At 42.2% G+C, this 25743-nt stretch overlaps 2 protein-coding genes across 12 annotated transcripts in view; both read right to left on the bottom strand.

Moving 5' to 3' along the window:
• Positions 1-14752, bottom strand: part of srrm3 (serine/arginine repetitive matrix 3) — a 138449-nt gene extending 123697 nt beyond the window's left edge. For 2 of the 7 annotated variants that reach the window (XM_080307466.1, XM_026180992.2), the window contains exons 1-2: positions 14554-14751; positions 12882-12996 (exon numbers count right to left, since the gene is read on the bottom strand). The gene's annotated coding sequence lies outside the window, so the exon portion shown is untranslated. Of the gene's footprint in view, positions 1-12881; positions 12997-14553 lie in introns of all 7 variants that reach the window. The other 5 variants (XM_080307467.1, XM_026180993.2, XM_080307468.1 and 2 more) reach the window with 3 other exon arrangements.
• A 2305-nt stretch (positions 14753-17057) lies between these two features.
• mlxipl (MLX interacting protein like) overlaps positions 17058-25743 on the bottom strand; it is a 30966-nt gene continuing 22280 nt past the window's right edge. For 2 of the 5 annotated variants that reach the window (XR_013911672.1, XR_013911673.1), the window contains exons 12-17: positions 23442-23557; positions 23166-23288; positions 22834-22961; positions 18309-18432; positions 17485-17609; positions 17058-17380 (exon numbers count right to left, since the gene is read on the bottom strand). Coding sequence is in view for 3 of the 5 variants with exons in the window: in XM_026182015.2 (XP_026037800.1) it covers positions 17232-17380; positions 17485-17614; positions 18309-18432; positions 22834-22961; positions 23166-23288; positions 23442-23557 (770 nt within the window). In the remaining 2 variants the exon portion in view is untranslated. Of the gene's footprint in view, positions 17381-17484; positions 17615-18308; positions 18433-22833; positions 22962-23165; positions 23289-23441; positions 23558-25422; positions 25713-25743 lie in introns of those variants that run through there. The other 3 variants (XM_026182015.2, XM_026182016.2, XM_080306992.1) reach the window with 2 other exon arrangements.

The raw sequence follows: 25743 nt of genomic DNA, 5'->3' as shown, positions 1-25743 counted from the left end.
ATGGGCTACATGCCTTCCAACAACTGCTCACACTGCACAGCAAATACACCGGACAATTACATCCATGCTCTTTGGTTCTGTCCACCAGTTCAGAAATTTTGGCGTGAGATATGTGAAGACTTATCAAAGTGTCTGAAATGTAACATTCCAGCCTCCCCTTTAGTATGCTTGCTGGGCAACTTGGATGAGGTCACTGCAGAAATAAACACAGCCCATGTTGTTTTTACGGCCCTATGCATTGCCAAGAAAATGGTCCTCATTAACTGGAAAAATAAAAATAATCTTAATTCTAACCAATATAGAAACCATTTAATTGATACAACATCTGCCATCACATTTGATCAATCCCTTTGGGCTCCTTTCATCGGCTTCATCACCTAGTGGGGGTGGGGGGTCATGGTTTGGTCCTGCCTTCGCTATTGTGGTTGATTTGGGGGTAGGGACGGCCTTAGGGTGTCTGGGGAGTCCCTAGGGACGTTTCCCTAGAGGGCCTAACCTGGGGGATGTGGCCATGACCTGGTTAGGAACTCTGGGGGCTCTTAGATGGTGTTTTCCTTGTGGCTGCGTACAGCGGAGATGGGGGAGGGTCTGTGCTGGCGGACGTTGGTTACTGGCCTGGTAGCCTGGCTGCCCCTGGGAGGGTCCGGGACGGGCGTGGCGGCTTGGGGGTGTGGGGGTGCTCCGCCCCCCGGTCTGGGGTGCTGGCTGGACCTTGGGGGCTCTGGTCCTGGCTGTTGTGTCGCCGGAGCAGTGGGCGGGTGGGTGCAGGGGGGCTCAGCCCCAGTGCAGGGGACCTCTGGTGCATCGGCCCAACTAGGGGGCTCTCTAACTGGTGGGGAGGTTGTTATATCTTTGCAGGTGGTCTCCTCAATACAGGAGCTCACTCTGCAGGTGGGGGGAGAGATATAGGAGCGGTGGAGAGTGAACTCAAACTGGGTGTCTATTGTCTTGTGTAGTTTGGGAGATGATTGGATGATGGGGTGGGTGCAGTTTTCTCTGGGGTGGAGTCGGGTGGGCTGCCCCGGACTCTGTGGGGCTGGGCGGTGCTGCTGCTGCGGGCCCCGGTCCGGATGGGCCTGGGCCCCCTTGCCCTGGTGGGTTCCGGAGTGTGGGGGTGCCTACTGGGGTCAGTGGGGGAGCTGGCCCCAGGGAGGGGCCGCTTGCCCCTCCCTTTCTTCCCTCCCCATCCTCAGCTGCCTCCCTATTCCCGCTCTACCACACCCAACCACACACGCAGGGCTTGGGGTGCAGGTATGTCACCAGAGTGCAGGAGAGGCACTCCCCCTCTGTCCCCTTCTGGCCGCCTGTGCCTCAATTTTATTCTGCAACCTAGACATCCACATTACTCACACTCTCACATAACACATACATATAGGGCCTTGGGGGTGGGCACGTTTTACAGCATCCAGAGGATGGTCGGTGTACTCCAACCCACCTCTGGCGCTGGTGCCCTACCCTCAATTTTAAATGCATTTAGGCACTAAGGGTTTTCGGGAGGAGCCGTGCTGCTCTCTGAGAGGAAGCAAGTACCATGCTGTCCTGAGTTTTAAATGCACTTTAGAACAGCACACAGTAACACTACATATGAGCGGGCGTAGGGAGGTTTGAGGTCTTCACTCACCCAGGTTCTGTTAGCCGTCAGGGCTGGGGGGCTGGGAGGAGGTGCTGGCCGTCAGACTGGGGTCTGGGATGCGGGGCCTCCCTGCTACTGCAGATAAGGAGGTGATCCGCTTGCCTCCACCCCAGAGAGAAGGGTTACATCTCCTGGGTCTAGGTGCGGTTTGCCCCTCTGAGGGCGGGGGTACCTGGACCTGGGATATAGAGTATGTTTGGGGAGTGCGACTGTCTGTGCAGTGTCTATTTGTGTCTGTCTACACTAGGGCTGCCACAAACGATTATTTTGATAGTCGACTAGTCACCGATTATTTTTGTGATTAGTCGACTAATCAGATCATCATCCATTGGAGTAAAACGTACAGCTTATTGCACCAGCAGCATCTGCTCTTATATAACTATCATTAGCTTACAGCTTTAAGTGTTTAAGGTATGTGCTAACTAAAAATAAAGACAAGATGATAGTTTATTAAATTTGAATGAAATTTGCAGATTGTCTCGGTGAAGTTTAATAAACTCCTTGCTATCTAAAATATAACAGGACACCGGAGTAAATTCTCGAGCATCTCACACTTCTGATAATCAGCTGTCTGCTTGACATTTATTCAGCTGTGTAAAAACTATAACATTAATCTCAGCCAAACCGATTTACTCAGGAACAAATAAAATACTAAAAAAAAAAGCCAAACAATAAAATTTTAAGTTATCTAAGTGACTTATATATCATGTTTAACCTGAGTAGCAAAAGACGGCGGTGGGTTTGAAAACGATTTGCCGGAGTCCGGTGTTCTCACGGCTCTAGTGAGCCTAGCCCCCGGCTAGCTATCGAGCTAGTGGGTAACAGACGTCTCCGAAAACATTGGAGCACTTTTGAAAGTATGTGGTGTCTTGATAAACTGAGCAGATATTTGAGGTTTACACAGCTACATTCTCGCCTGAAAATATGTTAAACTTTTATTTTGTGACCCAGAAAGAATAATAAGAGTAATATTAAAACTAACTAGCTGCCGCCATTGTTGGAATCTGAGCTGGGCTGCGCTATGAATTCTGGGACACAGCTTCTTCTTCTTCGGGGTTTAACGGCAGCTGGTATCCTTGTACATGCAGTGCTGCCATCTTCTGTTTCAGTCCGTTATTACACTCTTAAATCCTACTACTTATTCCTGCGTCTTTTGTGATCTTACAAAGCTTCAAACGACGCGTCGACTATTAAATCAGTCGTCGACGATTTTGATAGTCGACGTAATCGTGACTATTCGACTAATCGTGGCAGCCCTAGTCTACACGTTGGGTGAGTGCCGAGTATTTGGTTGTGCATATGGATTGGGAATGCACGTTTGTGTCCGCGTGTGCCTGTTCGTCTGTGTCTATATGTCAGGTTGGGTCTTAGACTCAACCTCTCAGGCCCTCTAAAGTACGGAGGCCTATCTCCCCTCACCACACTCCCTGCCGGTGGCTGATGCCCTCAGACGTTGGTGTGTTGGTGGTCCTTGTCGTCTGGGGCTGGGCGCTCATGTATGTACCGGCTCACTCCTGGTGGCCGATTGGCGGGGCTGGGCGCCTGTGGCCCGGCTGGGCTCCTTCCGGGGGGGTGGGATGCCCTCTGGCCTCTGGGCCTGAAGCTCGGTCCTCTCTGGCACAGCTGGCTGCCGGCAGAGCCCGCGGGCACGCCACTGCAACCCCCTCTGGCCTCTGCTCCGTAACTGCGGGGTGACCTCTGTTTGGGGCTCTACTCAGCTCTTCCCAGGAGGGTGGCACGGTCCCCCCCCCCCCCCCCCCCCTTTGGTGGTCCTCCTTGGGTCCTTGTACTCTGGGGCCTCTGGATATCTGGGGCCTGGATCTCCTCCATACCTGCTTCATACCCTGGTGGACGGGGCTATGGCTCCCCACACTCCCTAGCAGATCGTTACATGGAGAAACCTTTGGAATACAAGCATGCTGATCAACACAGGTATGCACACAGGTGTTCACAGACGCGGACTACACCTTCTTGGCTGCTGCCTCAAAGCACATTGTGCGCTGTCTATCTTGCGTGCTGCACAATATCGTTTAATATTTAGTATCTACTGTTATCTACTGCTAGCTAGTTTATTGTGATGGTGCTGTTTTTTTATTATGTTGCTCTTTGTTGTTTGCTTTCTCTTCTGTTTTTTTTTCTCCATACAGGTGATTCAGGTGTTTTGTTTGTTTTTTTTTCTTTCTTCCCCCCTTTCTCACCGTCTCTTCTCCCCTTTGGTTTTCTTTCTCTCCCTCTTTCTTTCATTCTTTCTCCCTGTCCTATCCCCCAGTCATGTCTGTCCCGTTTGTAGCAACCGAAAATAAAATAAATTCATAATTATAATAAAGGTCAATCAAATGGACCAATATGGCAAGGCCATGATGATCCACTTGGTAAAATAAATCCGCTTGGCATCTTTCTTGGCCTTAAGACAACAATTCTGATGGCTAAAGATCCAAAAGGGACACAAAAAAAAATAAAATCTAATTCCCAAGAGAGACCTGGCATCATGGCAACAAAAGTCAAAATACATGTACCACATAAGTACATAACATTTAAAACAAATACAATATCCCGTACAAACATGTGAAAACTATACAATAACAGATCAATTGAGAGCGACATTGAAAACAATCACACTGAGTAAAAGAGTTATTCTCTTGTTCCTTTAAGATGGACTTAAACTCCCCCATGGTAACCAATTCTGATCATTTCAGTTCTGCAGGAAGCAGGGACAGCATATTTAAAAGCCTTTTTCCCTAATTCTGTTCTGATTTTTGGGACAATCATTTGTATGATATTGTGAGAATGTATTGGTTGTGGTTTTTACACATATAAACACATAAATAAGAGGGAACCAGCCCAAGGAGAGATTTATAGATAAAGACCAACCAATGGGAAAGTCTGCATATATACAAAGATGGACATTTACCAGCAGCATACAAAGAACAATGATGTTCATGATTTCCATAGCTAGTAATAAAATGTAAAGCACAATGGTAGACAGTATCCAACCTCTTTAGGTAGTGCGCAGGTGCGGGTGCAGGTGCAAGTGTTTTCTCACTTGGAGGGAGAAACAGGATTGATTTCTAAAAAAAGTTACTTAGTTTTAGTCTTACCTTAGACACATACACACAGTTTCACATAATCAAAGAGTGATTCACCCCTCCCCCATTACAGCTATATAGACGAGTATTCTTATGAGCTGCAGTGAATATGCAGTGAACACACACCACTATGACCAGCTCTAAACTGAGCTGGGGCTCATTTTACACTGAGGTCAATCTACTATTCACTTCTAACAGTGTACACCAGCTATAAGCCAAGGATAAAGGAAACACAGTTTTTTTAGGTGTGACCTGCTCTAAATAGCGAAAGCAGCACGGTGACTGCAGCAAGCAGCATCAATATGAATTCCCAGTATGCTCTGAACGAAAAGATAGGAAAGGTCAGAGCCTGCATTCATCTTTTCAGTACAGTTTTTGCTCGCAGCATCACCTTTTCCTGCTTTTATTCCTCCATGTCCTTGGCCTTTTTCTTGTCTCTCTGGGGTAAATAAATGGAAGTCTGCCACGCTGTGCAGCTCAGTGCTGATGACATTTTGTTATCCGCTGCGGTCTGCTGCTTTCACTCACAGTAAACCACTGTCACTCATTGCACACGCTCATAATGCTGTTTCTCCAGAGCAATTAAACTCGTGTTTATTAAAAAGGCCTGTACACGATGCAAATAATTATTACCAGGATACAATATTATGTAAATAAACTATATGAACCACAAGCTGGGTCTAGTGGGGGGTTTATTAGTTTACCCTTGTAAATACTGATTTTTAATGGGTGAGACACAGAGGTTAGCAATTTGCCAAACGAGCCATTATTGAGGCTCTGTCTCATTTCCTCAAGTGATGGCTTCTCCCTGAGTCATCATCTTATCTTTGCCCGATCCTCTCCACCGATTTACCCACTCAGGATTATGACAGCACTGGATGGGCTGCTGAGAGGATAATTTCTCCCACTCGCACTTATGTGTTATCTACATTATCTATCACAGAGGTTGGGTTTAGTGAGCCTGCTAAGGAACACTAAGAAATACAAACAATTACATGCTGTCACTGCATGGGCTGTGTGCAGTAAAGCATCATCATCAACAGCATATTTACAGTATGTGTGTGTGTTTTGAATTGGGTGACATGTAGCAGAGCTAAATAGCTGAGGTGTAGCTTTGGTGTGCTAATTTACATGTTCAAAGTTCAGTCAATATTTTTCACGCATCGGAGGATAACTAGGAAATCTTTCTTTGTCATCTACACTATGCATACGCTGTGCAAGAAATAGTGAGTTTGTAAAATAGTAATAGTAAAAAAAATCATAATAAAAAGAATCTGAAATGAATCTGATCTACAATAATAAAATAATAGAGTGTACTTTTCTTTGTATGTGTAGTTTGTGTTTAGTGAAGACAATAAGAAGGTTTGGTGTATGTGTGTGTGTGTGTGTGTGTGTGTGTGCGTGTGTGCGTGTGTGTGTGTGTGTGTTCTCTGGAGTCAGCATGGCAGATGGTTTTGTGTGGAGGGTGTGCTGGGAGAGCAGCAGCTGCTCTCACTGCGCCTCTTTCCATTCTTCTCACCATCACCCCCACCCACACACACAAACACACACATAAACACATACAGTGCTCCTGAAAAATACACCAGGATCACCTGACGGAACTAGACACTGATCCCCTCCATTATTCATCGGCTGACTGAGTGCAGCTACATGACCACCCTAATATGCTGTAAATTCCTAACACAGTGCTCCCCTGGCTTTACTCGCTTTCTAACTGAGTTCTGGTTTTGCACTCGCCTCTGCAACACAGTTCTAGTTTGTCATACAAAGAGCGCCATGTGGACAATGACATCATTCTCAAATTACGAAAGGAATAAAGGGCTCAGCGACGAGCAGAGCGAGTGCAGAAATAAAAATTAAGCATTTTTAACTACTCTCCCATCCCAGTGCCCATCTTTTGTGTCAGGCTCTCCCCCCTCACTTCTCTCCCCTTCACCTCTCCTCTGAGAAGGAACTTCAAAGCAGCTCTGAAGTCAGTGGAATAGAGGAAGGGGATCCCTAGGGGACACACACACACACACACACACACACACACACACACACACACACACACACACACACACACAGAGTTCACACACAGAGAGCCCAAAGATGGCTAACAAGCAGTCACATAGTGCCCTTTGAACAGTAAGCGTGTGACAGCCTCAAACGGGCCCGAATCGAAAAGAGTGTGGCAATTTTTCACAACCGTATTGACTTCAATAATCCAGTTTCATGTGCCTGTTTTATCACATCTCTCTGTGTCTCTCACACAAATGCTGACATGTACATGCCAGCTCTCAAAATCTGGTGCAAAAGAATCCACTGATTCTTATGGATAATAATCCTGCTAATTTCTAAATTCTAAATTTATTAGTAATACTTCAGATGGAAACTAATAAATAAAACATTCTCTTATTCAGCAGTTATCACTCCGCAAGGGACCAAGTTCATTAGAAATACCCCCCCCCCCCCCCCCCCCCCCTCAATTTTCACAGAAAAAAAGAAGCCTGGATTGAATTATTCAGATTCAGATTTTACTCCTTGATCTAAATTTTATCCAGTGTTTTTTTGCTTCTTGATGAGGATGAATCTGGGGCTAAGTTCTCTTTGATCAGGAAGATGAAGCAGGTGTTCTCTTGATCTTCCAAGTGGGAGGCTGACCTCAAACCCGGAGTTACATTGCAGACATACTGATTTTGAATCCAAACCACTGTAAGGAAAACTTAATCACGTCTCAATGTCAATTGTGATTTTAAGAGAACATTACAAGAGAAAGAACTGCAAACTGATGCCGTAAGCCTAACCTCGGCATCTTCAGCAATACACAAGAGATTCCCATTCTGATTTTGTTGTCAGTGTGAGTCACACTCTATATCTGCACAAGCCTTCTCCAATATTTGTTGTGGATGCAGTGTGAGCTACCTTAGAGGAAGCAGAATGGAACAAAAATAATACAATCTCCCATAGAGAGTAGCATTGGAAATATACAAAACAAACTGCACATGATCGTACATGGGCTCTGCTGCAACATTGTAAAGAGAAAGAGACAAAATATCAAACGCAAACTCCTGGAAGAATCAGTCACACAGACAGGGAGATAATGTATCTGTTTGGGTGTGTGTGTACTCAGAGGGGGAGGATTAAAAATGGATGTGCTTTTAACGTGGGAAGAGCGGCATGCTATTTTGTCAACCTGAGCGCCGTGGCATAGGCCCTGCTGCGAGGCCAGAGGGCGGGAGAGGGGATTTGCTTACGAGGGAGAATTAATCTCAGGTAACCTTAACAGAAGTGAGGAAGGCATTGCATTCTGCTTACCAGTGGGCTACTGCAGGCTTTCATGATGGCAACAACACACCGCATCAAGTCGATGATAGCCTTTCAAGGACTGCAGCCAGAGTAGCGTATACTGGCTATCGTATCAGATTCTTCTTCAAACATAAGAAGAAGTCAAATGTATAATTTATTTTTCATACAAACTGTTTTGTCTGTATCAACCTGTAAGATTGTGAGTTGCCTGAAAACCCACGCTATCGACTTACCCCATTTCAAGCAGGCACCTATCTACCTGGTGACACCTATCATACTGTAGCTAATACTTGTGCCCTGTGTGGGTATAAACACTATGGAGCTGTGGTAACGTCACTTTTTGGGTATAACAAGACTGATACAATGAGTACAATGGACCAATTTAGGATGTAATGTGAAACTTTGGGTTAAGAGGTTTGGGAATCCTTGTGTGTGTGTGTGTGTGTGTGTGTGTGTGTGTGTGTGTGTGTGTGTGTGTGTGTGTCTGTGCTCCACACCTTTACACACACAAACAGCAGTCAGTTAAGGGGAGCCACTGATAGCAAATGTAAAGTGGACTGGATTAATCACTATGGAGCACAGTTGGACAGACAGGCTGATGGACACACATATAGAGTTTCTGTAATCATTACACAAATAAAAGGTTTCAGCTTTTCAAGCCTGTCTTCAAACAGTATCCATGCGGCCACGTGAGCATTGTTGCTTGATGTAAGGATTCCGCTTGTGTATGCTGGTCACCATACGAAACCTCCCCTCTTTGCAAGTAGTAATTTACCAACTAGCCTCGTTCTAAGTAAAAGTGGTAAATGGACTGGTTCTTATATAGCGCTTTTCTACTCATCTGAGCACTCAAAGCGCTTTACACACTGCGCTGTGCACTGTGCTGCTCTACTTTAATTAAGTAATCAGAATAAAATTAAACCATTCAAAATTCACGTGCAGATTTTCTGTGTGGCAAAAACTTCTTCCTTCCAGTTTTACATCTCAAATTATGCAGCGTTTACTTCAAGCCATGGCTGTCTGGTACTTTTGTTAGATTTGTGCATTGTCTTAGTTACTCTAAAGAGGGATAATAGCAGGGATTCAATTTGTTACCAGCACTTTATTTGCTTTGTTCACACATCTGTTGCATCTTTACAGCTTGTCATTATGAACACACTAAGGGGAAAATGGAAAGCTCCAGAATAGTGAGAAGGGTCAATACACAGTGAATGAAGATAGTGATGGAATGAAAACCAATGCGGTGTCATGTAATTACACCATTTAAGCCTCTTCTGAGTAATGAGCTGCCTATGATATCTTTGTGATAAGTGGTGATATGGTGGGGGGGTCTAATTTTTCCACCATTTGATCTCCCGCTCATTTCATCACAACTTTACAGATTATGTAAGCTAGCTTCACGTGCTCAGAAGAAAACAGAAGTTTTTTTTAAAGAGGTGTCTTAGCATTCACCATGCCCACATAGTGAGGCAGTGAAAGTGAACTCTTTAGCTACAAATAAGTGGATTCAGATTTAAGACAGTAACTAAGCCTGACAAGGCTTTTAAATAAAACATTAAGCGTTACCACCTGCAGTCACACCGCCAGGCCCTTATCGGCCAACTGAAGTAGGATAAGCAGATTCAAGGAGAATCGGAGAGTGATGTATCGGGCTGATTTTTCCTGCTTCTTCTGACTAAAAATTATTTGCCATGCCTCCAGTTGTGCTTTAAGTCTCTTTATAAATATCATCAGATGACTGCGTGAGACAAAGTCTGGTTGTTTTGCTTCAATGCTACTTACCCTACCCTGTTTCTACTCTCAGAGTTTTGGCTCTTTGGGAGATTGATTGATTGATTGATTGATTGATTGATTGATTGATTGATTGATTGATTGATTGATTGATTGATTGATTGATTGATTGGTAATTTCTTTCAAACATGTAAACCAGGGGTGCTCAATACGTCGATCGCGATCGACCAGTCGATCGCAAAGGTAGTATTGGTAGATCGCATGGCATTAAAAAAATAGATGCCAGCCTATCATCCATCCCGTCACTTGATTGATACAGGGAAGCCAGTCAGATGACATCAGATTTTTTTCTGACGCTTAGGTCGCTGCGCATGCGCAAACAGCGGCGCGAAGTGTAGTAAAACTGACAAGCTAGTCAGCGAGTTAACTCCAATTTTTAGCTCTCGGTTTTTTCTCTTAAACCTGGCCGTCAGCAGCTACTGTCCGGACTATGCATCCCTGGCTGATTCAATTCAGTGCAAGTCATCAGAGTAAACTCAGGTAATGACAAAAAATTTACATAGTTAATTGTGTTGTGAAATATTGGATATTGCGGTTATGCATGTAGATATAAAGAATCCTCAATATATTTATAAATAAGTATATGTTTTGGATTTTTGTAGTGGGTAGATCATTTTGACTTGGTCATTTTATAAGTAGCTCACATGCGGAAAAAGTGTGAGCACCCCTGATGTAAACAATATACAGGTACATTTAGAAAAGAAAATAAGAGAGAGAAAAAAAATACTACACAAAAAAATGAATACATTTCAATATAGCTGCCGTTCTGATTAATTTGCATGTTGAAACCCATATGGAAAAGATATATATAAATCTTATAAGGTTTTTATCTGTCTTATATGAAACTTGTATGAAAAGCATACAAGAGTGAAAACACATATAAGATCCCTTGAAAAATTATACAATGAAACTTGTATGTTTTGTATACTTACTAAAAAAAAAATATGAAAGTAATGAGAAAGTGGCCACTTTCATGAGTAAATCATGTGAGCCTTATATGATTTATATATGATTTACAATAACAAAATAACGCTGAAAACCGATAAAAACCCTGAAAACTATACATTTCACACCTGAGCCTCAACTCTCGCGGCCTGGTACCAAACGACTCACGGACCGGTACCGGTCCGAGGCCCGGGGGTTGGGGACCGCTGCCTTAAATTATAGCTTCCTTCTTTCAAAAAAAAAACATACTCTGAATATTACCTGGCAGTTCTTTATTTTTTGCTTTGAATAGAATTTGTGCTGTTTGGAATTTCACTAGATCGTCAATTTTCAATATTTCAGACTGCAAAAATAGTGAGTTTGTATATTCCCTATAACCTGCATTGTGGATGATTCGAATTGCTTTTTTTTTGAAGAGTAAAAAGTGAATGTAATGTGGTTTTATAGTTATTGCCCCAGACCTCTGCATAATAGCTTAAGTATGGTGAAACCAGTGAACAGTAGAGAATATGAAGTGATGTCCTGTCTAATACCTGTTTTGCCTTGTTTAGTACTGCAATGCTTCATGATACTTTGGAATGAATATATCTTACGTGAGCTCTCCAGTTAAGTTTTTCATCTATTATTACCCCCAAAAATTTATTTTCACTGACTGAATTATTCAAATTTAATGATAATTTGTTTTTATCAAGCCAGAACTTCACTTTACTTATTTCATTAGTCATATCCTCCCAAAAACTCTGCAGATCATCACCAGAGCAAAAAATGTTTGTATCATCCACAAAGAGAACCATTTTTAATACTTTGGACATTTTACAGATGTCGTTAATGTACAAGTTGAAGAATTTTGGACCCAAAACTGACCCTTGGGGTACACCACAAGCAATGTCCATACATAAGGAGCAACCACCATTTAATTTCACAAACTGCTTCCTATCACTTAAATAACTCCGGACCCAATCTAAAACTACCGCTCTGACACCATAACGTTACAGTTTTCTTATTAATATATCATGATCTATTGTGTCAAATACCTTTGTCAAGTCTATGAATAACCCAGCCACATATTGCTTTTTGTCTATGGAATTTGTGATGTATTCTATTGAATCTAATAGTGCCAATGATGTTGATCTGCTTGATCTGAATCCGTACTGACTCTCGGTGAGTAGTTTATGCTTATCTATAAATTTTTCCAGTCGGTTTTTAAACAGTTTTTCAAGAATTTTTGAGAATTGAGGTAGTAAAGAGACAGGCCTGTAGTTTGTGAAATAGTGTTTGTTGCCAGATTTGTAGAGAGGTATAACTTTTGCTATTTTCATTCTATCTGGAAATTGACCAGTTTGAAATGATAAATTACAGATGTATGTAAACGGTTTTATAATAGCCTCAATGACTCTTTTAACCACTATCATATCAATATCATTACAATCCAAAGATTTCTGATTTTTACATTTTTTGACAATTTCAAAAACTTCATTTTCATCAACGGCTGTGAGAAACATAGAATATGGATTTCTATCAATCAGTGTGTCCGATTTTTCCTGTGCTTTCCCAGGATAAGTGATTGTTCTGGCTAAATTTGGTCCAGCAGTTACAAAGAATTCATTGAGACTATTTGCCACAACATCCATATTGTATTCTTCATGGTCATTACAAATGAAATACTTGGGATAGTTCAGTATTTCCCATAATCTTTTAATATTATTTCTGTTTGCTTCACATAGTATTCCTTTTTACTCAATCTAAGTATATTAGGAGAGCAGAAAGAGGAGGAGGAATCAGGACAGCAGCAGGCATGTGTGTGTGTGTGTGTGTGTGTGTCTCCATGAGAGGAGAGTGCAGGGAGGCATGAAGCGGCATGTGGCGATGAGGGACAGTGAGGAGAACCACTGAGATGCTGCAGAGTGGTTGTGGTGCTGGCGGAGAGAGGGTAGGTGGGGACGATGGCGGTGGGGTATCACTGCTCATCTAGGATCAATGTGAATGCAGAGCAAGCAGGAGACAGATGCTTTGTGGAGCCAGAGGAGCCAGAGAGAGAGACGGCAGGGGAAGATAGAGTGGGAGTGAGTGACATTTCTCTCACACCACTATGAGCATCCACATCCTAATACTAGCTAATCCCTCTATCAGCCTCTTACCTCACCTGGGCCTATCTCACCGATGGCAGCGCTGTGGCAAAATGGAAGCCTCCTGCTTTCAGAGATTCAGTCAGTATTTTCGTTTGGCCAGGCCAGCAAAGCGCCGCTCCAAGTCCTATGTAACAGAGTATCAGGTCAGCACCGCCAATGTCCTGTCACTCACTCGACTCCTGCTGGCTTTTTCTTATTGCCCGATCACGAAGAGAGCACTGATTACTGATTCATGGGGTTTTCATAAGGACTGAGGCAAACAGTGATTTGCTATGTGGGCACGGAGAGCAGAGGGATTTGTGAGTTTTGCCCAGGAGCTGCATATCGCAATATAATTAAGCAGCAGTATGATGGATTGTAGGTTTTTGCCATTAGATCATATTCCTTAATTATTTAATTGTTTGGTTTAGCAAGCACAGAAAGATGTCTGTGACATTTTTCCAAAGCCCAAGGGGACATCTTCAGAGAGATGCTTTTGTCTGACAAGCAGTTGTAAAATATAGAATTTACAACCATTTAAAGCTGGAACCACCAAGTCTTTGGCTCATTTCCAGTGTCACATTATAACATTTCAATTTCATGGATTAAAGAAGCAGGAGGGGGAAATTCCACAACAGTAACCAGACTATCACAGAAGGGATTTCAGTGAGCGTATATTATGCTGTATTCACTCTGTAATATTTAAACATATATCACTATTATGAAGAAGAACCGTTATGACATTTGCTCCATTACACAGGGGGATTTGACATCACCTGGAAAAGGTGATGAAGCCATCATACATTAAAATGTATGATGATATTCACAATACCGACTTTTATATTATATAAATGCTTTAAAAACATGTTTGTTTTTTTTAATAAAAAAAACAAAAAAAAAACAAACACTAATCCCTATGGGATCTGCTTCAACTCTGATTCTTCTCTAGGTCTTTCCTACCACACAGTTCATTTGCACACATATAGCACAGCAATACACGTTAGTTTTACAGTGCTATAGATAGATAGATAGATAGATAGATAGATAGATAGATAGATAGATAGATAGATAGATAGATAGATAGATAGATAGATAGATATCTTTCATAAAGTATTCACAATCACTGATAAGGTGTCCCATAGGAAAGCTTTAAGTATTCACTAGTAAACTATACACGCTTACACATATTTCCTTTAACCCAAATGCACATATGCAACCAGAGCTTGACAGATGAATTTGCTGCTGTGTCAGTCTTGGCTAATTCCGCAAATGAATAGCGGTACACCGGAGGCGGTTTAGCCACATAACACGCCACTTGGTTCACAAAACGGTAGCGGAGATATTAAATGTCCCGCAGCCAGGACAGAGGGGAATAAAAAGGAAACAGCAGCTGGTCACAGGGTAGCAAGCGGGCGGAAATCGACGAGTTATAAAACAGCACCATCTGCAAAGCGAGGAGAGGCTGCCCATACGGTCACCCTACAGCTTTATACCACTGAAGTGTCCCTCTTTGTGTCTAATAAACTCGCAATAAGGCGAATACATGCTGTGCAAACAGGACTGGAAGCTAACGTAAACACAGCCTTAATAAGGTCATGCAGTATTTATGAAGCAGGAAGGGAAGGGGAGCGCGTTTTTCTTCTGGGATGCCCGTTATTATCCACCAACTTGATCTTATTTGAGCTTCTTCGAAAACTCTTACCTTTTTTGTAGTCGCTTGACTCGTTGCTGTCGGTGTTTCTGTCGAATATCGCTGGCTAATTTTCAGTATTTTCTGTATCTGGGACTCGGGTTGGCGCTGGTGCTGATGTTAAGCCGTATCTTCAGTCCCACCCGTGTTAGCTAGCCCGCTGCCTCCGCTCGGCTTTGTGGTGCTGAAGTGGACAGCGCACCAAGGAGCTCTGGGAACAAAACCCCTACACTGCGCTTGTCAGACCCTGCCTGCAGCACAGTGCCCTCTATGGATCCGGAGGAGCCACTGCAGCATGGAGCCAAGCACACTGAGTAAGTGAGAGAGACACATAGAGGCAGTGGCGGTCCTAGCCTGTTTGGCGCCCCGGGCGAACACTCCCTCTGGCGGCCCCCCCTCCCCCCCCCCCCCAACACACATACACACACATACATATAAAACATATTAAGCATTGTACATTAACATAAAACTGTCAGAACCATACTGAATTTCACCAGAGAAACACACACACACACACATATGAAGAGAGAGAGAGTATGTGTTGTATGCAAACGGCAAACAGTCATCATAATTCGTCATACAATGAGAACAGGGCAAATCAACAATTGACATTGACTAATTAATATTTAAATCTGTAACATAATGTATTGTTTGGAGTTTAGTCTGTTACTGTTACTATTTTTACCATTTCGTTTTGGAGCAACTGTAATCCACATAATTTCCTTAGTAATAAAGTATTCTGATTGTTTCAGGATGACCTGCCATTATCCAATGATACATCTGCTTACCTGTATCTTTTGCTCGTTTCTCCTCCTCTTCTTTTCTATTTTTTCTAAACTGAGCACCTGATGGCTTTAAAACCAATGGAAGATGGACAAGAAAAGTTCAATTTTGCACTCCAGTATGAACACAAATCCCCCAACCCGAGGATTGCCACAACATAACCTAATAGACCAACACCTTAGTTCACAGATTCACTTTGTCTAGGGTTTATTTCTGGGACTTCACACAACCCAGGATTCAAATCATGAATACGTAATGGGCTTGGATTTACAGCATTATGAATGAAATGTGCTCTATTTGGAAGCAGCCGGCCCCCCTCCCCTTTCGACGGGTTGTGTGTGAGACTTTAAATCAAATCAAACTGTAAATTATAAAATTTAAATTGTTATTGATCCCTTCACCCCTGGTCCTAAAGTGTATATTTATTTTCTTACTCTTCTTATATTTATTGTTTGTTTACTTGCACTGCTGTAACTGGAGCCTCGTCGTCTCGTCTCTCTCTATATATATATACTGGACTGTATAGCGGATATGACAATAAAGTTTACTTTGACTTCAGCAGCGAGCAGGCGCACCGAGGGCTCTTGCGCTCACTTTTCGCGCATAGAATTTAGAAAAAACATTGGTGCAAATTAAAAGTCTGTATCATGATGTCTGGTGTTTTCGTGTTTGTTGTTTTGTTTTTATTTTTGTTTTATTTTGCGAGTTGGTTATTAGATGCTGTTCCAGCCAGTCAGAGAATCCCCCGCCGCCCCGACCTCTCCTCCCTGTGCCGCAAGCAGCAGGCACACCTCGCAAACGAAGGGCGTCCTTACTCCCAGCAAATGGGCAATAGAAAACCGATCGGTGCCTATGCCATTCCCAATATGCGCTGGCTGATGTTGGGGCAGCATGAGTACGAGCATTTTTTGGGCGACACGTATCAAAAACCGCTACTGCATAGAGGGATGATTCCACAGTATTTCTGCTTGAAGGATTTAATACTAAGCCTTGTATGCCACAGCGGACCAGTTCACTTTCTAATTTTGAAGTCATATCTCCCAAAAGAAAAACTTCACAGCAGACTCATCTGCTGCTTGACACTTCACAGTGTGAAAGCTGTAATGGTGATGGGAGAATTCCCTTTGAATGTTTTAATTTCAAGGTCTTGATCTTCCTTAGGTAATTTGAATGGGGCACAATTTTCCCAATGTGACAAACCAGAAGGATAAAGAAAAGCTTAATACCAGTGCAGAAAATAAACTACAGGCCATGTTTCAATGTGCACAGTGTAGAAACTGTTACATGACATTAGTTGCAAGGGCTCTCCAATGACAATTTTATTGATATTAAAGCTACTGCTCCATCATTCACAAGGGGTCACCACAGTGCATAGGCTCCACATGATTGAGCTTGTCGATTTTTTACCTTGTAACCCCAAAGGGATTTCTGTACCATCCCGGGTCCAAAATAGGTTTCTTTTGCTTATTAGGAGAATGATTTATAATTGACCTGCATAATTGAAAGAGCCAATGCTTATCACACTTACATGTGTGGCAAGCAGGTCAGAGAATAATTTATTATTCAGCATTTTAACAGGTCAGTGTTTTTAAGAGCTCTGGCAGTCAGTATACTCTGCTATAGCTATATATATATATATATATATATATATATATATATATATATATATATATATGTATATATATACACACACATGGATAACATTTCTATGACTGTTGGGTATACTGGAGTACTTTTTTTTTTTTTGCAGATAGTGAGTTTTTATTGAGAATCTGATGCATTTTTAAAAGTCTCTGAGCCGAGTGTTTTTTTAATCATTCCACAGGCTGCTCTCTAATATGTGGTCTCCTCTGCCTTCTGAAGGGTTTCCGTTCACGCTGTTCTTCAAAGGTAACATGGGGTGTATATTACTGCCGAGGGGCAGGCTGTAAGGAGTGGTCCAGGGCAGCAGCAGGGTCACCCTGGGTGACAGCGAGTGTGGCTTGCTCGGGCAGTAGGCTGGGATCTGTCAGGATGGCCGTGGTGGTACTCAAGAGACGGAGTGAACTCAGAACCACTGAAGAGAACATGTGAGGAAAGTACAAAAACAAGTTAACTATTCTTGCTATCATGCTGGCTGTAAGTGTGGGCAGTTGAGATTTGCAGGTATATGTGACTCACTGGGTCTTAGAGCAGGCAGTGAACAGTGCTGATCCATCCAGGTCAGAGTGGATCGACAAAGGTCCTCCACACTGGCAGTTGACACCATTCCATTATATGACTCAAACAGCGGCTCCATGATGATACTGAACTGACACCAAGTTGAGGAAAGATGTAGTGATAAAAGGATAAACTTGGCTTTATTTTATATCTTGCTTAATATATGCATTTTTTTTTTTGCTTCAACTGGCTTCCACAGTTTAAATATGTCAGACATTCTTTAAAAATCTCATAACACATGTCAACAATAAGTGGACATGCGAGTGTATGAAACACAAAATAAACCACAGTGCCCACCTTTACTGTGCTAAAGGGACATGTCACTGAGAACAGCACTGCATTAATAAAGTGTTTTTAATGGTTTAATTAATACTACTACTATCAAAAGACCATTCATTTTCATCTGCAGCATATGAAGCAAAAGTGGGCAGACTTCATCAGCTAAGAGACACCCAAATTGAAAATAACTTTGCTTTTTCTAAACTATATACCACACTAAACTAAACTACAAGTTAAACTACAGCTATATTGTTAAATATGAAATGTGTAACAAGCCCAGGCCTGGAAATGTACTGTACCAAAGTGTATTTATTGAACATTATTTGGATTCTCACCAATGGTGTTTTGAAACAATGTGAAATATAGGAATTTCCCACAGGAATAGAGTGGAACATTTACTCAGCCTCCAATTATACTGCTGTCATTTGTTTTGTCTAACCTTTTTTAAGTTTGTGGCATTTTTTTGTTCCAATGAACATTTCACACATTTACATGCATAAGGATACGATCCAGAACTTCCAGTTTTGCAGAGTCTGTGTGCGGACATACTCCCTGAACTTCTCCCTCATGTGGTCAAAGCGCTGGCGTGTGATGGGGACACCGGTGGCTGGTAGCTGCTGCTGGCACGTACTGCACCAAGAAATAAACCAAGTCAACAAAGCAGTCCAGAGCATCTTCATGTCAGCAGGGTAAGATTGGATTGTTGAAAACTGCAATGTCATGGCAATTTGTTTTGTTTTTTTTAATAATTTCTTTGAGTTTTTTCCAGGGATTAATGATTTACAGAATACATCCTTAATGACTTTCAAAAAATACCAAACAAACAAAAAAACCAACCAAAAAAAAAAAAAAAAAAGTTTTTCTGAACCACAAATAGGCAAATTATACATTCAGACTGAAATATATACACACAACCTAAACAATTTGATTAAATGTCCCTTAGCAAGCTGCACCTTGACCAGATGTCTTTGGTAACCCTTAACAACCATCTAGCATAACTGTGGCTATATATTTGACCACTCTTCTTGGCAGACTCGGTAGCATGCATTTAAACTGGTTTCCTCACACTCACCGGGTTTTAAAGCATAGTCCACAAATTAGAACAGTGGTGACACACCTGAATACTGAAACTTGTGAATTACATACAGTTGTCTGAAGTGCTGATCTTGGAATCTGCAAATGTTTGTTAATGACTCCAAGAGCTTTTCCCAACTTGTGTAAACCTGCAGTTCACCTTTGATTTTGAGTTGCTTTGACTTTAGATACACCCATTGTTCTGAGTATTGGTTAATCCAATGAGTTCTGTAAAATAAGTTTTTTTATATGCTGGCAAGGACAGGAAGGAGGAAACTACCAGTTGTAGTCCATCATGATCACTAATGAGAAGTTAATATACCTTGGCCTTGACCTTTTAAAAGATACAAGTGAGTGTATGTATATATTTGAGCCTGAATGTATAATTTGACTATTTGTGGATCAGCGAAAATCCTGAACAAATTCAAACTTTTTGAAATTATTAAACATGCATGCTGGGAAATCTTTCTACCCTGGCAAAGGAACAGCTCAAAGAAATCATTAAAAGTATACGCAAACAGTGTTGGGAATACAAGGAATACAACGGAATACATGTACCAGCGTAACATATTTAAAATACAAAATATGAGTAACTGTATTCCGTTAAAGTTACCGTTTAAAAAGGTGGTATTTAGAATACAGTTTCTTTGTTGAAATAAATGGATTACATGGTGGTCTTTTCCTGTTTTATATGTAAGGCTATGCCCTCTCTACTTTTGGTAATTCCAGGCCAGTGGAAACCCAAACAAAACACAGATTAAGAGGCTCTAATGCCTGTGTCTCATTCTCACGGCCCATGTCATCCTTACTTGTGGCCCCTAAATATTTACAGGCATAGCCCTAAAGAATGTAGGCTCATGGGCAGTGTAGTCCGTGCTGCAGTGAGAATGGACTGCCATACACGTTATGTGTCTGGCGAGGGAGGAAAAAAAAAGGAGAGTCGAAAAGTACGAGGTGTTACTGACCAGAAACAGGAGATGGAAGCATGTAAATATAATAAGAACCACTACAACCAAAAGAGTGCCTGACCAGCCCACTTGTAAGTAAGCTATTAAGACTCGACAGTACACTGTGTTCGTGTTTTACTCCGAAACAGTAAGTTCCATTGGAGCAGCCTTTCAACGCCTCTCTCTGTCTCTCGCTAGCAAAGTTGACCCAGACAACAAAGTAAAGCTAGTTTTCAGTTACGAGCCCGACACGGAACCCGACGTATTAGCTAGAGGTCCCTTTACTGGTGGTGGTCAGAGGGCCCGGTGGCGCCTGTGTCCGGCAGCCTCGCCTCTGTCAGTGCGCCCCAGGGCAGCTGTGGCTACAATGTAGCTTGCTATCGCCAGTGTGTGAATGTGTGTGTGAATGGGTGGATGACTGAATGTAGTGTAAAGCGCTTTGGGGTCCTATGGACTAGAAAAGCGCTATACAAATGCAGGCCATTTACCATTTACCATTTTACTATGTTTCGGAGCCGCGGACCTGTTTTATATATGCGCGGAATAGTTTTCTACACATATGTGAGCATATGCCTGCTCACATATGCAAAAAGTGCAGCCTTACCTAATGTCCGCCCTACTGTTACTCGTTTTATATTAAGATTTAAAAATCTAATTGGAATTGGTATGGCGAGTAACCTTCAGTAATAGTAATCAGTGTTGGGAAGGTTACTTTTAAAATGTATTCCATTACAGAATACAGAATACATGCCCCAAAATGTATTCTGTAACGTATTCCGTTACGTTACTCAATGACAGTAACGTATTCGGAATACTTTGGATTACTTAATATATTATCATGCTTTTTACAACAACGTGAATGTACTATTGCTGTGTGTCTGTGAAGGTTCTCAGAAAGGGTGATGGGAGTCAAAGAGGAGGTACTGGTCCGTGTGTGTGAGTACCTCCTCTTTGACTCCCATCTCCCTTTGGAACACAAACTTGGGGTAATTAGGACCCTACACCACCGGGCAGAACATGTTCCCTCTAAGCCTGAAGGAAAAAAGAAGGAACACACACATGTAAAGGAAGCACTCAAAACGTGCGGCTATCCTAAATGGGCGTTCTTAAAGTCAGCAAAGAGGCACAGAAAAGAAGACCAGACACCAGCGAGGGAGGATAAGAAGGACAGACGCAACAACATTGTTATCCCCTATGTAGCCGGTGTATCAGAAAAACACAGGAGAGTTTTCTCCAAGCATGACATCCCGGTGCATTTCAGACCCAGCAACACGCTCAGACAAAAACTGGTTAACAATGTGGTGTATGCTGTACAGTGCAGCGAGGAATGCCCAGACCTCTACATTGGAGAGACCAAACAGCCACTTCACAAGCGCATGGCACAACACAGAAGAGCCACCTCCACAGGACAAGACTCAGCAGTCCATCTGCATCTTAAGGATAAAGGACACTCTTTCGAGGATGCCAATGTTCACATTTTGGACAGAGAGGACAGATGGTTTGAAAGAGGAGTGAAAGAAGCCATCTATGTCCACTGTGAGCGACCATCTTTGAACAGAGGCGGGGGTTTACGACACCAACTCTCTGCCATCTATAATCCAGTTTTGAGATCCCTTCCCAGACGCCTTAACGCCCACTCACATCCTGGGCCATCTGACCTCAGGAATTCACGTGATAAGGTGGGGCCAGGTTTCACAATGAACACACCCAAAACTCTGGCTGATTGGGACCCACACCCAGTTTCACACCTTGGCTCAGGCGATTAGAGGATCATCACGGGGTCCTTTTGTCCCTCTGTGGGGGGATACTCCCACTAGGTTTATATCTGGGACTCTCCACCATTTGACCTTAGAACTGAAGAAGCTTCTCGGATGAGAGGTGAAACGTCTTCAAGCAACTTAAAGAAGTCCAGACGCTTTTCTTTGCAAGCTCCTTTGACTACTATTGCTGTGTTATTTATTACTATTACTGAAGGTCCGCGACTCCGAACTGTAGTAAAGGGACCTCTGACTAATACGGCGGGGTCCCTGTCGGCTCGTAGCCGAAAAATAGCTTTACTTTGTTGTGTGGGTCAACTTTTCTTGCAAGAGACAGAGAGAGGCGTTGAAAGACTGCTCCAACGGAACTTATTGTTTTCGGAGGAAAACACGAACACGGTGTACAGTCGAGTCTTAATAGCTTACTTACAACTGGGCTCGTCAGGCACTCTTCTTGACTGAAGTGGTTCTTATTATATTTACATGCTTCCAGCTCCCGTTTTTCCTCGATGACAACTCGTACCTTTCCACTCCCCTTTTTCTCCCTCCTCGCGCTCACAGACCCATAACGTGTATGGCAGTCCATTCTCCCTGCAACACGGACTACACTCCCCATGATGCTACATTCTTTAGAGCTATGCTTGTAGCATTCTGCCTGTTAGCTTAGCACAACAACAACAACAACGAAAAGGTGCTCTCTCACCCAGGAAACACACAGCCGCAGAGAGAGAGAGAGAGAGCGTCGCCCTGTAACCATGGCAACCGTAACGCTGCCGCCTGGAACAACAGAACGTAGCTGTCAAACAAAACCCAAACAGTCCTGACCCGCTACAATATGAAACAGGAAAGTAACGCAGTGTAATCCATTTATTTGAATAAATTAACTGTATTCTGAATACCACCCTTTTAAACGGTAACTGTAACGGAATACAGTTACTCATATTTTGTATTTTAAATACGTAACAGCGGTACATATATTCCATTACTCCCCAACACTGATAGTAATAAATCACACAGCAATATTCATGTAGTTGTAAAAAGCATGATAATATATTAAGTACTCCTAAGTACTCAGAATACGTTACTCTCGTTGAGTAACATAACGGAATACATGCCCCAAAATACATTTTGGGGCATGTATTTTGTAATCTGTAGTGGAATACATTTTAAAAGTAACCTTCCCAACACTGCATACACCTACATGCCTGCTCACATATGCACAGGCAGAGGTTGAGCTTAGCTAAACGTCTCACTTGATGGCAGTGTTCAGGAGCTGAATCTCCTCTTTCAGTTTCTGAGCTTCCTCATGCAGCTGAGCTCTCTCCTGCTGCATCTTAGTGATGTACTCGGCGGTCTTCTGCAGTGTGGTGGCTTTGCTGATCTGCACACAGCAGAGAGAGGGATTACCATACATTAATCATATACAAAAATTATTCACCATTATAAATAATTATTTAAATCGACAAGCTCAAATCTGGTTGCACTGTTAATGCTAAGACTTAGCATTTGCATGTTACATATTACAATCTGCCTCCAACTTTCAGCATATCCATCTAAAATGCAGCAGCACACGTTTTCACAGTACCTTTATGCTTGGCTGAGAGCTGAGTGTTGTCACGAGGTTATGTAAAGTGTCAAATCCCAGTTTGATGTTGAAACGCCTCTTCTGCTCTGCTGAGATGTGAGTTATCCTCCTGGTGTCTGTTTGCTGCGCACAGCAGAGCTCAGAAATATATTTGTCACACTTCACACACATTCTCATACTGAGATAACAATAAGACTCCTATGTTCTCACTCATCACTTAACAAGGACTTGATTATATTTATATGTATAAAAAAGAATATATCCAGGACGTCCTACCTTACTTGATTCTAGCTTTCCATATCCTGAGAACCCTGAGTGTGGAGACTCTGGGTTGGAGGCTTTGTCTAGAGGGTTTGGTGGTGATGTTTGTCCTTGATGTGTTGGAAAATTAACTAGAGAAAAAATAAATAACATACATGACATTTATGTATTATATTTGTTGGAAATCAGATGCACCTATGTGCGTCAAACCCTGCAGTAATGAGTTTTTAATCCATTAAATCAGCTAGACATGTTGTGGCTGTGGATGCTGGCATTTAATTAAGGCTTCAGCAGTACAGTTTTAGTCAGGACCAGTACGCTCAAAAGAAGATTGATATTTTTATCTGCAGTTATTATCTTTGGTATAATGGCTCTCCTCTGGGGCTTTGCATTCAATGTGCCACTCAATATTCATAACAGGAAAGGTGAAGGTGAGGAGAGCGGTAAAGGAGGAGCTTGGGTTGGGGGTGGGTTGCTAAGTGGCTTGTAGCAGCCCAGCCCCCAACTGTGCAGAGGCCAAAAACTATTAAACTGATACACTGTTACACTATATGATACTTTTTATCATGATAGGTTTTTGAATAGGCTGTGTAATAAATTTGGGTCACCAAAACTGACAAAATGTCCATCAACCATAAATAGATATAATTGTTAAATAGTGAGGGTGCACTGTAAACGGACTTGGGATGGCTGAAAATAACATTCTTTATTGAATGATGAGTTTAGATTTGAGACTCCACAGAAGTCTGATTGTCACGGTCCTGGGTCTTATGACCCAGTGTTTTGAGTTTTAGTTCATTTTGATGTTTATAGTTTATGTTAAGCCCTTCAGGTTTTCTAAGTTCATTTGTTACCATGCCTAGGTGATTTTAGTTCTTATTAATTCCCCCTCGTGTTTCCAATCCATGTTAAGTCTCCCCTGCTCTTCATGTGTTTCATGTCTGTGTCTTACCTTGTCAAGTTCTGGTTGTCATGTCTGCGTTTCATTATGTTTCCTGTTTTATTTTGGAAGGAGTCGTGTGTTCTTGGTTCTTTGTATTTAGCTTCACTGCTCCTGTCATTAGGTTCATGTTAGTCAGCTGTTTCCTCATGTGTCTCCACTTCCCCTGATCACCTCATGTGTGTATTTAAGTCCTCTGTTTTTGCATGTCATTTGTCAGGTCGTCTGCTCATCCATACCCTCACGTCAGCATTCTATGTCAGTTCACCACGTTTAAGGTTTTTCATGTTTAGCTTTAGTTCACCCAGTTTAGGCTATGGTTTAGTGTTCACCTGTGTCCTGCTGTTTGTACTCCCCTTTTGCTGGCCTCAATAAACGGCTTATTTTCTGTTAAATCTACGCCACGTTCAGTTTATGGAGTTGCGTTTGGGTCCTTTTGCCAACACCTACAGTCTGCCCTCGCCAGACTGTGACACTGATAACAAAGCAACACTTTGCAAATTAAGATTGACCATTTAGATTTAGTTTCTCTTTTTGGTCATGAGCTGCAGATTAATAAATAATTAAAATAACATTTACTCTGCAGTGCTCAAGCAGGAAAACTGATTTTCAAAATAACTTTGGTTCTAAAAGAATAAACTCATTTATCAGCTGCTCATTAGTTTCTGCAAGTGAATCTCTTATTAGTTAGTTGTCAGCTCCTGTCACAGCACAACAAATATTTATATTTTGAAGCAGTCAGATTGTGCTCTGTGACTTTTAATGTTTACAGTAACATTCTTTAACAGCTGCTTGTGTATTCAATGTTAAAATGACACCACTTTCTTGTTCACATACCGCTTCTTCTTTGCACATCAGAGCTTTAAGGTTTCAGGAAGTGTTCCTGACTACATTCACGTTTCTAATGCAGTGCCGCCTGAGCCTGAAGATCACAGGCATCCAGTATTTATTATCAGTGCTGCCCCTTAAACACAGAGATTTCTCCATTCTCAGACTCTTTTGATGATATTATGTAATGTACCAGTAGTCAAGAGACAGTCAAGGTCTTCATACTTCTTTTATGCTGATGAACATTACTTTAATATTGGCCCATAATTTAATTCAATTCAATTCAATTTTATTTATATAGCGCCAAATCACAACAAAAGTCGCCTCAAGGAGCTTCATAGATACAGAGAAAAACCCAACAATCATATGACCCCCTATGAGCAAGCACTTTGGCGACAGTGGGAAGGAAAAACTCCCTTTTAACAGGAAGAAACCTCCGGCAAAACCAGGCTCAGGGAGGGGCGGCCATCTGCTGCGACCGGTTGGGGTGAGAGAAGGAAGACAGGATAAAAGACATGCTGTGGAAGAGAGGCAGAAATTAATAACAGA

Source organism: Astatotilapia calliptera, chromosome 10, assembly GCF_964374335.1.
Source record: "Astatotilapia calliptera chromosome 10, fAstCal68.1, whole genome shotgun sequence".
Taxonomy (NCBI): Eukaryota; Metazoa; Chordata; class Actinopteri; order Cichliformes; family Cichlidae; genus Astatotilapia; species Astatotilapia calliptera.
Note: the sequence above shows the minus strand (reverse complement) of the source record. Positions and strands in the feature narration are given on the sequence as shown.